This window comes from Glycine soja, chromosome 10 (assembly GCF_004193775.1).
Source record: "Glycine soja cultivar W05 chromosome 10, ASM419377v2, whole genome shotgun sequence".
NCBI classification, from domain to species: Eukaryota; Viridiplantae; Streptophyta; class Magnoliopsida; order Fabales; family Fabaceae; genus Glycine; species Glycine soja.
The window spans coordinates 47985776-47998887 of NC_041011.1; the positions used below are offsets into that span (position 1 = coordinate 47985776).

At 28.8% G+C, this 13112-nt stretch overlaps 1 protein-coding gene across 1 annotated transcript; it reads left to right on the forward strand.

Annotated features, from left to right (window-relative positions):
• The first annotated feature begins 8185 nt into the window (after positions 1–8185).
• LOC114370545 lies at positions 8186–9612 on the forward strand. Its single transcript, XM_028327927.1, has 3 exons — positions 8186–8350; positions 8543–8869; positions 9201–9612. Exons 1-3 carry the CDS (start codon positions 8275–8277, stop codon positions 9380–9382), a joined length of 585 nt encoding a protein of 194 aa, XP_028183728.1. The 5' UTR covers positions 8186–8274; the 3' UTR covers positions 9383–9612.
• Positions 9613–13112: the final 3500 nt, after the last annotated feature.

Genomic DNA, 13112 nt, shown 5'->3' on the forward strand with positions numbered 1-13112 from the left:
ATTATTAAATGACTATATAATAATAATAATAATATTAATTAGTTATATTTTTAAATTAATTTTTTATTTTAATCTTTTTTATTTTTATTTTCACTATCATTTTGTATAAAAATTATCAAAGTGAATAACTTTTAAGAAATTCAAGATTAACGTCTGTTTTTAAAATCTGCTCAACCCATATAATTTCTTAGTGATAAGTAGAAATTTTAAGTAAATTCAATCTATTGAACATAAATTATAATCACCAGTTATAATAATAAAAAAAAAATATATCATCACTACCATTACATGTATAGTTGTTAATTTGAACATATCATAAACCAAGTCCACTTAGAAAAAATTCTGATTATAATTTACACCGCCTGACCTTGTTAAAGAAACAATATGCTTTTACAGAGATTGGAGTTGTTCGATTCATTAGTATTTTTTATTTATTTGTAAAAATAAAAGACAATAAATACAAAAAATATAATAATTTACGTATATTATATTTAATTAACTGAATTATACCGTTTAGTTCATTAGTGTTTTCTTTTCCAAGCTTGTGCATAACAAATGAAATAAAAAAAAGTACATTGGTTGTTTACTTATTTCATAAATAAAAAAAAAAAATGGGAAAGACGAGGAAGGAAATTTTACTTAAGAAATGGGATGGAGAATAAAGAGCACCTCGTATTCTCCGTCCCTCTCTCAACAATACAATTTTATCCCTTAGAACTTGAGGAAATGAAATATTATCACATTATTCTCTTATTTTAATAATATTCTCTTTTCTTTCATTTAGGAGCTGTTTATTTCGGTAAATAATTTTTTTTTCTCAAAAATAAATTTTCCTAAGATAACAGTATCTTATAAATAGTATGCTGATTTTTTTTTACTGCGTACATAGTATTGCAGAAAATGTATCATTATCATGTTCAGCATTGACTTTTTACGAATTAAAGAACTTTTTTTTTAGAATATGTAGCTATAAAAAGGATATCTATAGAATGAAAATTTCTTCAATTCTCTTGCTAATCTAAAGTAAGAATTTATTTCTTCTCATAAAATATTGTCTTGGAAAATGTGTAAAACTAATTCAACAGGTACACAGTAACACAAACATGTTTCTAAGGCATGAATAAGGAGTATAAATCGAATAATTAATTCATTCAATATTCTGTTACGTTTTTTATATTTTCTATTATATGATTTATGTTTTGTACACATATATTATACCAACTTCTAAAAAAAATATTCAAATGGGACAATTACGAGAATTAAATTGAACAGGATAACTTATTTGTTCTTTGATGAGTGTGAATTAAGCTTGAGTAAGCAAATTAATTGATGGCACGTACTGTGTGAGATAAGACTTGCATGAGATCTGTGTCACATCAACCTACAACACGAGTGCCCCAGCTGACAAAGGCAAACCCATCAATCAAACATGTCGGTTAATCAAATTTTTGTTCGCACGGCTCTGTTCATACTTCATTATGTATAAGTGTCTCCACTCTCTAGTTGTACCTTTCAAACATAGGTGACCATGCACGTGTGGTGCTGCCTCTTAATTACATTATTCCATAAATTGGACAACGAGTAAAAATATAAAGAAAAAACAAGAGAGAACTGTAAAAATATAAAGTAAAATAGTAAAGAATTACGTAAAATTTTAAATTATTAAAAATTATAAGAAACAAGAAAAAGGTAGAAAAAATTATATTTTTAATTGAATTATTTAACTAATCATATCTAGTTAATCAATTAATAATTTTTAAACATTTTCAATTTCATTTACTTATTATTTGTAGCTTTTAAATTTTAAATTCTTATCATTTTTTATTTTTAATTATTTTTTCATTTATCTATACCGGCAAAACCTTATGAATAACTTAATTCTACCTTAGTTTCTATTCATTTTGTTTTTTTTTTCTACTTCTTTCAATTAAATCTTTTTTTCCCTCACGTTTCTTCTAAAATTCAAAGAAAAGGTAAAGAGAGGACGCATGCAAAGATAGAATATTTTACTAAACCTTTACATGGTTTATATAAAATGTTATATACAAATTCATTATATCAAGCCCACTTTCCTTTAATTATCTAATTTTATTTCTTTTTTCATATTGTACATTTATTTCTCTCAGGGTTTTTTCCTCTTTAACACCCTTCATAGAATCTGAATGAAGCATTTGTTGACCAAAATGCCAAATGACATATATATTACTCGAATCATAAGTTAAGGTATATCAAAAGCTTAATTTAGAACAAGGCATATATCTTCTTCATTTATTTTCTCGATCCTCTATACACCTGAATCTGATAATTTGGGGTGTACGTTATCTTCATCTTATCTAATAAATTATGGAGGCGGTTAAAAATTGCATGCATAGTCTGTACAGATCTAGCTTGCATATAGCAACAGCGCACAGAAAGTCAGAAAGCAAAGCGTATAGCAGGACTGTGTGTGTGCAGTGACGTGAAAATCCACCTCATCTTTTCTCAATTTGTGCAGTTTCGGATGTCATTTCTCTAATTTGTTTTCTTGTGTCGTGCCAGGTCAAATCCAACACTAGGAAAATTTAAACTTTCAACTGTGCTTATTTTTTCCATACATATTTTATGCCGTGTAGGTGCTTTCGTTTTTCTATTTTCTTTTTTACATTAAAATGAAAAAAAGCCACTAATAAAGGACGTTAACGTAAATAAAAAATGCTTATAGTATATACCAACTAACAGTAAATTATGCACATATAGTCATAAACTGACAGGAGCCTCTTGAAAGACTATATAGCATCTTCATAGTGTTGCACTCATCTTAGCTTGACTTGAAGAAGGTTAATTTTGTCAAGTGTTGGTTGTGGGGGAGATAGCTATTCCCTTACTAGGCGATTATTGATGAGCACATTTGGATCAACGCTACAGAATTTGGTCTTTGCTAAACTGGCACTGGGCACCCATGAGGAAGGCGTTGGGCAACCATGGCACACTCTCATCTCAGTTGAATTAGCACTCAATCTCCATTGCGCGGGTGTAATTATACGTTTATAATGTGTTTATATAATTATATGACATCAAGTAGAATTATATAGATGTTTATAATACTTTCATTTTATCCCATAACAATTTTTGTTATGCTCATAAATATAATTAATTAAGATATAATATCAAATTATATTTCTTAATGTGCCTTTTTTAATGCAAATCAAATAAATAATATTAAGAAAGTGTGAATGTTAAATCATAAATATTTATTAATATTGCTCCTTTTGAGAATTAGGAAATTCAACATAATTTAATTAGTAGTTTTAAATCATTTAATGTAAATAAATCTAATTAAACACAAAACTTTAGCCCCGTGTAAGTTTTATGTCATTATATTTGTGATTTGAAACATAAAGCGCAAAACATGATAAATGGTCAGTAGCCTCATTTTTATTTTTATTTTATTGTAAGCATTTATGTTTTATACTTTTATGCAATTATTAATGAGAAAATTCTGAACTGTAGGGTGGACTATAAGGTCTGGAAGGATATAATTTTCTTTTATTTGAGGTGGATGAACATTGATTATGTTGTAAGAAAGGACGAGCCACCTTTAAATTATATCCTCCCCATTTGAGCTTAAATTTCTCTCTGATATCACACCATGCATACAAGCTATGAAAAGTGGAATCGATCTAATGGCCTTTGCGTAATATTGTTCATAAAACCAACATCTATTATGGTTTCATTACCGTTGCAGTGCCCTCAACGTACATTTGCAAAAGAAAAGATATCGTAATTATGTGTTGAAAACGATTTGGAATTTGTGCTACAACCATTTCAACTAAGACACAAACATGTTCTATATATCTTTGCTGACATTTAGGGCATTAGTTTATCATCATAATAAATATTCCTGAGAATTACCGAGCAATTTGAGATTTCAGATAATAAGGAACTTGTCAGCACCCTGATTTTGAGATGTTTATCCATGAGGCTTCCCGTGATGGAAGTTTTACATGAGCACATTATGCAAATGAGGGACATAAAAACATAGTTGAAAGTACTTAAGATTGAGATGTATAAGTCTTGTATGTTTTATACTTGTCAGCACCTAAATGCTTAAGGTTGAGATGTATAAGTCTTGACACTTAATTCCTTGTCAAATGCTCTATCTTTCAAGATCTCTTACAACACACAAAGACACATTTACTACTGGCATATTAAAGATCTCTTACAACACACACAAGGACACATTTACTACTGGCATATTAAACAAATATCAGAGAGAAATTTAAGCTCAAATGGGGAGGATATAATTTAAACATAACTTGTATGCATGGTGTGATTATTATCAATAGTCTTATTTAAGATTATCAAACTCGAGAATTTATGGAGATTCGTGAGAGATCTATAGACTCAACTCGTAGACTCGTAAAAATAACAACAAAATATCTATAAATAATATACAAATTAAAAATTTCAACAATATAATAAAGTAATAATAAATCATAAAGTTCAGAATTTGATGGTAGATTATTCTCATTGAAAGTTTGATGTTATTAGAGAATAAGACATATTTGAGAATAACACGATAAATGAAGGTTTATAGTAATAGAAAACTTGAGTCTGTCAAGTTTACTTAAAGTTGATAGAGTTTTAAAAAAATTTACTCAAGAGTCAACTTAGAGAGGACAAATGAACTCATAAACTTGTAAGAGTTAACGATTTAACTTGAGAATTTTCTAACCATGACCATGTTATCTTTGATGATATATTATTATATTATATACATTATTCTTTCAATTTAATTAATTGTTTTAATTATGTTTGAGTTTTAGGCATAAGTTGAGTATTCCTTCACCCTTTTTCTTGTTGCTGTTAGGATTGGAAATTCCTGTATTTTACATGTTTATAGGATTGAGTCATTGAGTTTTTAAAATAGTATAAAATGTTTGGAATCATTGTTATTTAACTTGGAGCTATTTTAAAAAAGTCAAAACATTTTGAATTGTTTGTTGACAAAGATAAAGAGTCTTTTCATATTAGATCTTGAACATATTATAGTTCCGAATTAAATTTTTGTATGTTAAAAATTTTAGAAAAAAATATTTATCATCTATAATAATTTTATCTAATTCAAACATGAATTACTTCCTAAATCCATTTGACCGGAGCCGAAAACTACTTATTTATAGTAAGGATATACCAGCAAAGCTGTGAGGCTTTCCAAATTCAAGCGATTCCACTAAAAATTGAATAGGGCCACGTGTTGAGACTTGAGACGAGGGTGAAAGAGCAAGTTAGACAGCCTCCCACCATCAAGGTTTGGTGGGTATGAAACAGGAAGCAATTAAAAGGGGCCAAGATCATCTCCCTAATTCTGGGATAGATGCCTCGTGGTCAACTCGTTATCAATTCCGCTGCCGTAGACTATGCCATGGCATACAATTTCTTCCGCAAACACCGGTAGCAAAATTAAATTTCAATTTGAAAATTCTCTTCTTCTTTTTTTTGTCTTTGAAAAGTTTATCAATTACAATTATAAAAAAAATTAGCTACGATACGAACTCAGATCATTTTATCCTTTAAATACAGAGGTTAGTTATCATTTATATAGTCGTTTAGCTAATTGTACTATTACTATAAATTAACATCAATTATGGATCAATATATAAAATAATCATGTTCATGTAGAAATTAATAAGTATTATTGTATTAAATATTAATATAATACATTATATTATTAGTATAAGTTTATAATATTTATATTGAAATTTTAATTTCTGTTAAAAAAGCTAAATTAACAAAAACAATGAAAATATTCAACATTTTCGTATAGGCTAGGCCAACTGTGTTTATGCTTTGTTTTGTAGATAGGAGAAAAATAGGATGAATGGAAAAAAAAAAAAAAAGAGTGATTGAAATTATGTGAGAAATAAAGTAAAAAAATATAAATGTTTGATTGAAAAAAATAGATAAGAAGCGGTACAAAAATAGGTGAAAAATAATATAATGGATCTCATTATTTTTAAAATTATTTTTCCTCTCTCTTCCTCCTACAAAACAATCCACTTCTCCAATTTCTACTCTATCAAACAAGTTGTTAATGGTAGATTGAAATTTTGTTAGATTAGTCTATGATAGTGTTATTTAAAGAATATATATGATGTGTAATGCAATAAAATGAGTTTAATTGTTATCCATTACTAATTTTTTAAAAAAATGCATTCTCAACATATTAGAAATTATTTTTGGAATGACTTACAATTTAATTATTTTTATAAAGTTAATGAACTTTTTATACATGACAAAATTTATTATTGTAACATTGGTGTAGGATATCATCAATTTGACTGACTGTCAAAGAATTGAACTAATCATATTTAATGAAATCCTCTTTCATGATAATATTTTTTCATTCATAAAATTTAATCTTTTACTCAAGATCGAACCAAATTTTACTCTGACAAATAACAACAACATTTAAGGTATATTTTAAAATATATATTTTAAGAAAAATAATATTAATATAAAAATAATATCATATATATGCAAAACAATCTAATAAATCAAAAAGTTGTATTACTAATACATTATTATTTTTTTTAAAAGAGAATTTGAGGCATAAAGACTGGATTGGGATAATCTGAAAAATAAATCAATCTCATCGTCAACTCTTAATTAGTTTTTAAATATGAATCATGTCATGAGTTAATCTAAATCAAATCAAATTAGTGAAACGAGATAAATCACAAATACTCCTAACTAAAAATAAGATTTGTCAATTATAATAATAAGTAGGTGCATTTTTTTAAACTAAACTCAATATACATAAATGTTAAATTTTTTTTGAAAGGGAAAATATTAATCTTAAAATAAACATCAACAACACATATAACATTATATTTATCATTTATAATTTATCAATTATAAAAAAAGTGAAAAAAAAAATTCAAGCCAACGAGCAACCATACCTATCACATACTAGTCCAACCTTGTACCCAAAAAAAATACTGTCCAACCTAACAAGTAAAATTTTGGATTGGACTGAGTTGGAAAGTCTGAACTGGAATTCTTACAAATCAATCCAAGTCATACATCAAATTAATTTGGCCTACCTAATAAACTTGACACATTTTGGCACTCGTCTTCTATATTTCTCCTCCCTCCTTTCCAACCATTACCAAACAAGCCGTTAATTACCAACCGATAATAAATAGTATGAACAAAAATTCGTTTTGTTCATCAGGTGTACTATGCCTAAATAACTTCAAAATTGTAATTTTCATAGTATGATGACATTGTTCATTGGACCTGGGAAGAAGCAACAACAAAGTTCTAAGTTAGCGGTGAAAGGTGATGTGACATATGGATGGTGGAAGTAGTAGATTGAGTCATTGTGAAAGATCCGCCACTAATGGCGGTATTAAGAACATAAGTTTTTTTTCGCACGAAATTAAGAACATAAGTTTTTTTTTTTTTTTTGTATAAAGACACAAAGTTTAATGAATTTTGAACTTTACATCATGAAAAATTCGTTCATATGAAACTTAACTTGCTAAATAAGACATGGAATCTAATTGTTATCATTTTTTCTTTAAATATCTAATTGAATAATAATACATTTTTTTTTAAAAAAATGGCAACTAAAAACAAAAGCAGTGACATTTAAAAAAATTATATAAATTTTGACTAATTTTCATTTGCTACTACTGTTGATTAATTTGAAATTGTTTTAAACATAACTTTTAAAAATAAATATTATAAAAGTGAATATTTTATCTATAAAATAATTTATAATTAGATTAGATCATAATATATCTTACTGAATATTTAATAGATCTACATATTAAGAACTCAAACTTAAAATCCATTGTAAATTAATCCACTTTATTAAGTGTTATACTATTAATATTATGTATTTTAATTTATTCATATAAATTTCTCTATTTTTTAACTAAAAAACAAGAATGGAATCAAAATGATGCAAAGCATATTTGAATCCGAAGAAACGTGCATTAGGGGTCTGGTAAGTTTCATAACATTTAAACTAGTCTTCTTTTCCCCTGACTTGCAATTCACGTTGAGAAATGGGAAGTCCACATACTCCAATATTTTTATGTCAAATTCCAGAATTAGTCCTACTGATTAAAAAAAATCCATAATTTCCATAGAAAAAAACCCACCATATAAATGCACTAGCCATCAAGCCTCATAAGTCATAACATAACATTCCTCCAAACACATAGTTATCATCAATTCCCCAACTAGTTTTAGCCACACTTGTGTCTTCTTCTGCTTTAAGCTATGGCCTCTAACTTCAGCTTGAGAACTTTGATGATATTTTCCCTTGCATTTTGGCTCGCCCTGAAAGGCACTCTTGGTAAGTAAACAAAACCTGTCAATCTCATAAAAGCTCACCCCACAAGAATTATCAAATTGATTGAAACTATAGTCCTAGGATGATCTTGGATCATATAATAATTTCTTGGACCCATCCCCTTTCTTTATGAATGCCTTAATTGTCATGTTTCTTCCCATAATAAACAATTAATATTGTAATGGGAAAATGCAGGAGGGATAGAGTGTGAGACTCTAAGCCATGACACATGCTCATTCGCTGTGTCATCTGCTGGAAAACGGTGTGTGCTTGAGAAGCGCGTCAAGAGGACTGGTGAGGAAGCATACACATGCAGGACATCAGAGATTGAAGCTGATAAACTGAAGGACCACATTGAAACAGAGCAATGCATCAAGGCTTGTGGTTTGGACAGAAAGTCCCTTGGAATCTCATCAGATTCTCTTCTTGAGTCTACTTTCACTCAGAAGCTCTGCTCCCCTCACTGCTACCAGTGTTGCCCAAATGTTGTTGACTTGTACTTCAATCTTGCAGCTGGTGAAGGTACACATACATATTCATCAATAGACATGTAACATATATAGTATGCATGCCATATTTCTCAAGTAAAACCCACTTTAATTCAAGAAATCGTGATTCATAAATCATAATTAATGGCACAGAATAAGAATGGAAGTGCACAACATGCACAATTCTAAGGACTAATTAAAATAGTTTATCCATTTATAATATAAAACGATTTTACAGTGTTATTTAGTCACATATGATAAATATATTGATTTTAAGCGTGCATAAATAGAGAGTTCAGGTTGTTCCATATTTACTCTTTTAATGTCTAAGCTTGAGCAATTTTATGTTGTTTGTGTGTACGTAGGAGTGTTTCTTCCCAAGTTGTGTGAAGCACAAGGTGTAAATGCTCGTAGAGGAATGGCTGAACTGAAAAGCTCTGGTATTGTGGCACCTGGACCTGTGCACGGTGTGCAGTTCGCAGCTGCTCCTCCAATTAACCCTGTGGAGCTCACAATTGAACCCGCCGTTGCCCCGTCAGCAAACTAAAGCCTAGTCTAATTTTTTAGAACACACAAAAGAAATTGAGAGAGGCCTATTAAACAACTTAGCATATAGTAGAATACAAATTGAGAGTCTAATAATGAAGTTGCACCTAAAATGTAAGATCGCTCGCTATATGGTTTGTGGCACAATATTTGGCAGGAAGTGCCCTTGCCTCCTCGTTAATAAGGTGTAACTTTCACTATATTATAAATGCATCTCTTTTACTGATCAAAGTTTGAACAATAGCCACTAACGATTTCTCAATGTAAATTAAATTAATAAGTACAATAAGCTTATCCGCAAGCGGAGAAATCATAAGAAAAGGGATGTGAACTTGTGTTATTATGCTTAGTTAACTACACGGGTAGTTGGAGGTTGGGGGATCTCGTTTATCCAGTTTTCAAACTTATATTCTAAGATCAATTAAACAATTTGTGGTTGCAATTTATAATTTTTTAAGGAGTGTAATAATAATTTAGCGGCGGTCTCGCGTCCTTGTGTTGCATAATTTCGGGAAAGTCTTGAAAAGGCAACATATTCTTAATTCCAAGTCAATGGAGTATTTGATTATTGTTACCCCCAACTTTCACTTTTGGTTGACAAAGCACTTGCCTCCAACCATGTGTTACTTTATCTTCACCACGAAAAATTAATTTTCTCATCATAAAGCTAATCTAAACACACTATAAATATGTTACTTTTTTTTTTTATAAATGATAACAGAATTAATAATAAGAAAATATAGCATTATTTATACAAATAATAGAGAGTAGAGAAACTCACAAAAGTTTTTCTTTTTTTTTGTTAATGGTAACGAGTAAACATCTATGCAGAGAAAATTTTGTTCCTGCCCTTGTCTTCCTTGTTAACCTTTCGGGTTTCATTTATATTGACCACGCCGAAAGGAACGGGCTGGAACAAGGCCCAACTGAATGAGCATGAACCTCCTATGCCCCTTGTGGCAGGCCCATCATCGAAAACCCTAAGTAATCAAAATAATTTAAAAAATAATAATCGAACTAATTCATTCATACTTTAATCAATATAATATCTGTTGATTTTAGAAAACAACAAATAAATATATTAAGGGGGATTGAGTTATTAGGGTTAATAATGATCCGTTCATTCTTTTTTTTCTTCTAATCTATTAGATTACTATTGAATTTTTTATGCTATTGAAAGTCCATTTCTTCCTTTTGCGATTAATTCTCCATCACTGTCAATATGAACTTTTTGATATGGAGTATAATAGAATTTTAAATATCCTTATAAACTAATTTCTTATAAATACTTGTCTAGAAATGTTATCGAGCATATAACACAAAAATAATTCAAAGGAAATTAAGAATAAAATAAATTTATAAAATATTTTAATTTATTTATATTAAAATTAAATTTTTCTTCATACTATTTTTGAATTTGTATGTTTTTTCTTATTTTAGAGGAATTAAATCCGTAATTAATTGTTACTAAATTAATAAAAAGGATAAAACTTACCTAGATGCTTTTTATGTTATTTTTCAATGACAACTGAAAACTCATCTTACTAACCGTTTTTGTTTTTTAATGAAAATTTTTATTATGTAAATTATCTATGTTTTTTTATATAAGGAATGCAAATTATATAATTAAAACTCTATTTGTCATTAAAAGTAATATTAAAAATATATAAAAACCGTATCTATATTTTGTCTTGTTAAAAATCCATTAAACATGTAGATTAAATTTCTCTGGTCTTTTTAATTTTTGAAAACAAAATTCCCTAGTCTTCCTCCGTTAAAACTAGTTCGCTTTACAATCCCTTCCACCTTTCTTCTTTTATTGGCTCTTGCATGATAATGGGTATTTTTTTTTAATTACCAGGGTATATTTAAAAAAAATTACGAAAATGAATAAATGGTGCTTTAAAATATGATTTCACTTTCAAGAATCATACTTCAAAGCACGATTTTATTTTTTTAAAAATTGTTACACTAAAATTATATATGCATATATGATTTCAATTTTTTAATTTTCTTTTTATTATTAAAAGTTGAAACCGTACATATATGTATGATTTCAACATTTTTTTATAATTATTTTATAAATTATTTTTCCTTTTTTTCATATATGTATATATTATGGCGTTTCATATATAAGCAATTTTTTGCTTTGTTTTAATAAGGGGAGAAAATATCACCATTAGAGGTGGATGCTGTCCTTCTATCTCATCCAGACATTGCTCAGGCAGTTGCATTCGGAGTACCAGATGACAAATATGGCGAAGAGGTATGTGTTTTTAGGGGGAAATGCCTCTCTTATAAAACGGGTTTACAGTAAAAAGTACATTTATTTTAATTGAGGTTATGATATAAATCAAGTTGATACATTTAATTGTTTGTTTAAGACAAAAGAAAATTCATTTTAGAGGAATCGTGTTCATGGTCCTTGTTACCTTTATTCCTTTTGATTTTCCGCCTCTCCCTTGTTTTATTTATCTCTTCTTTAATCACACTTTGTTCTCAATAAACCTTTAAAGCAGAGAAAGGTCACAAACTCATAGGTATATTTCCAGTTGTCTACGGAAAAAAGCAAACACTTTGATGAGTTTGATCTCAATAAACCTTACAAACAAAGAAATTAAACATGGTAAACTCATGAGCATACACCCAGTTGTATTTACCCAAAAAAACAAAATTTATACTTATTAAGGAATATAGATTTTTTGGCTGAAAAAGCCCAACATTACGTAAGCATCATAAGTGTGGTCCTTGAACTGGGAGAGGGAAAGTTCCCTTTCCTTTTTGTTTGTATCTATCATATTATATAGATGTGGTTAGAGAATTTTTTTCAGTCTTCACAGAGCATACTCTTTTCCTTGGAATAACGACACTCATTTTCGTATGGTTATATTTGTTTCCTGATTTAAAAAATTCAAATTAAAAATAACAAAAAAGCTGTCAAACAAAAAAATATAAGGGAATAGGTACTACAAGGATACCAAAAATTTATTTGAAACCCAGTCCAATAGCTTGCGAATAGAAAGATAGTTCAGAAATCTGGGGCCTTACTAGATGCATTTGCTACGTGCTGAAAATTTGTGTTCAAATTATTCATCATATCTAACATTTTAACAGATAAATTGTGCAATCATCCCAAAAGAAGGACCAAACATTGATGAGGCGGAGGTGCAGAGATTTAGCAAGAAGAACCTTGCAGCCTTCAAAGTCCCTAAAAAGGTCTTCTTCACTGATTCTTTACCCAAGACTGCCACTGGCAAGATTCTGAGGCGTCTTGTAGCAGAACACTTCATTTCTCAAACTTGAGCAGCTGAATACTATCTGGAGCCGAAACAAATAGCTTGCCAATAAATAACTTTGCCCAATTGAAAATTATTCTTGAAATAGACCAACCATAAATTTTAACATTGTATTAGCTTGTGGGCAAGTTCGATGTTCCATCAAAATAAAGGTTTAAGGATTAGTTTTATTTTTTTTATAAAAAAATTCTGGATAAGCATATAATTCGGTGCCTGTATGTAATTTAGTCTCTGTACGTTTAACGTATTCTCAATTTAATCCTTTGATAAAAACTTATTAAATGTTAATGATTTGACAATTGGCACATTTAACCTCCCTAATATATATTTCATTTATGTAACACATTCTTAACATGCTATACTTACAGGAATTAAATTAAGAATGTGTCATACATATAAGATAATGCGTAAAAGAGTTAACGGTCATCTTATTAC

Coding starts and splice junctions, on each gene's coding strand:
- LOC114370545 (XM_028327927.1), top strand. CDS start 8,275: ATGGCCTCTAACTTCAGCTTGAGAACTTTGATGATATTTTCCCTTGCA. Junction 8,351..8,542: donor CGCCCTGAAAGGCACTCTTG/GTAAGTAAACAA, acceptor GGGAAAATGCAG/GAGGGATAGAGTGTGAGACT. Junction 8,870..9,200: donor CAATCTTGCAGCTGGTGAAG/GTACACATACAT, acceptor GTGTGTACGTAG/GAGTGTTTCTTCCCAAGTTG.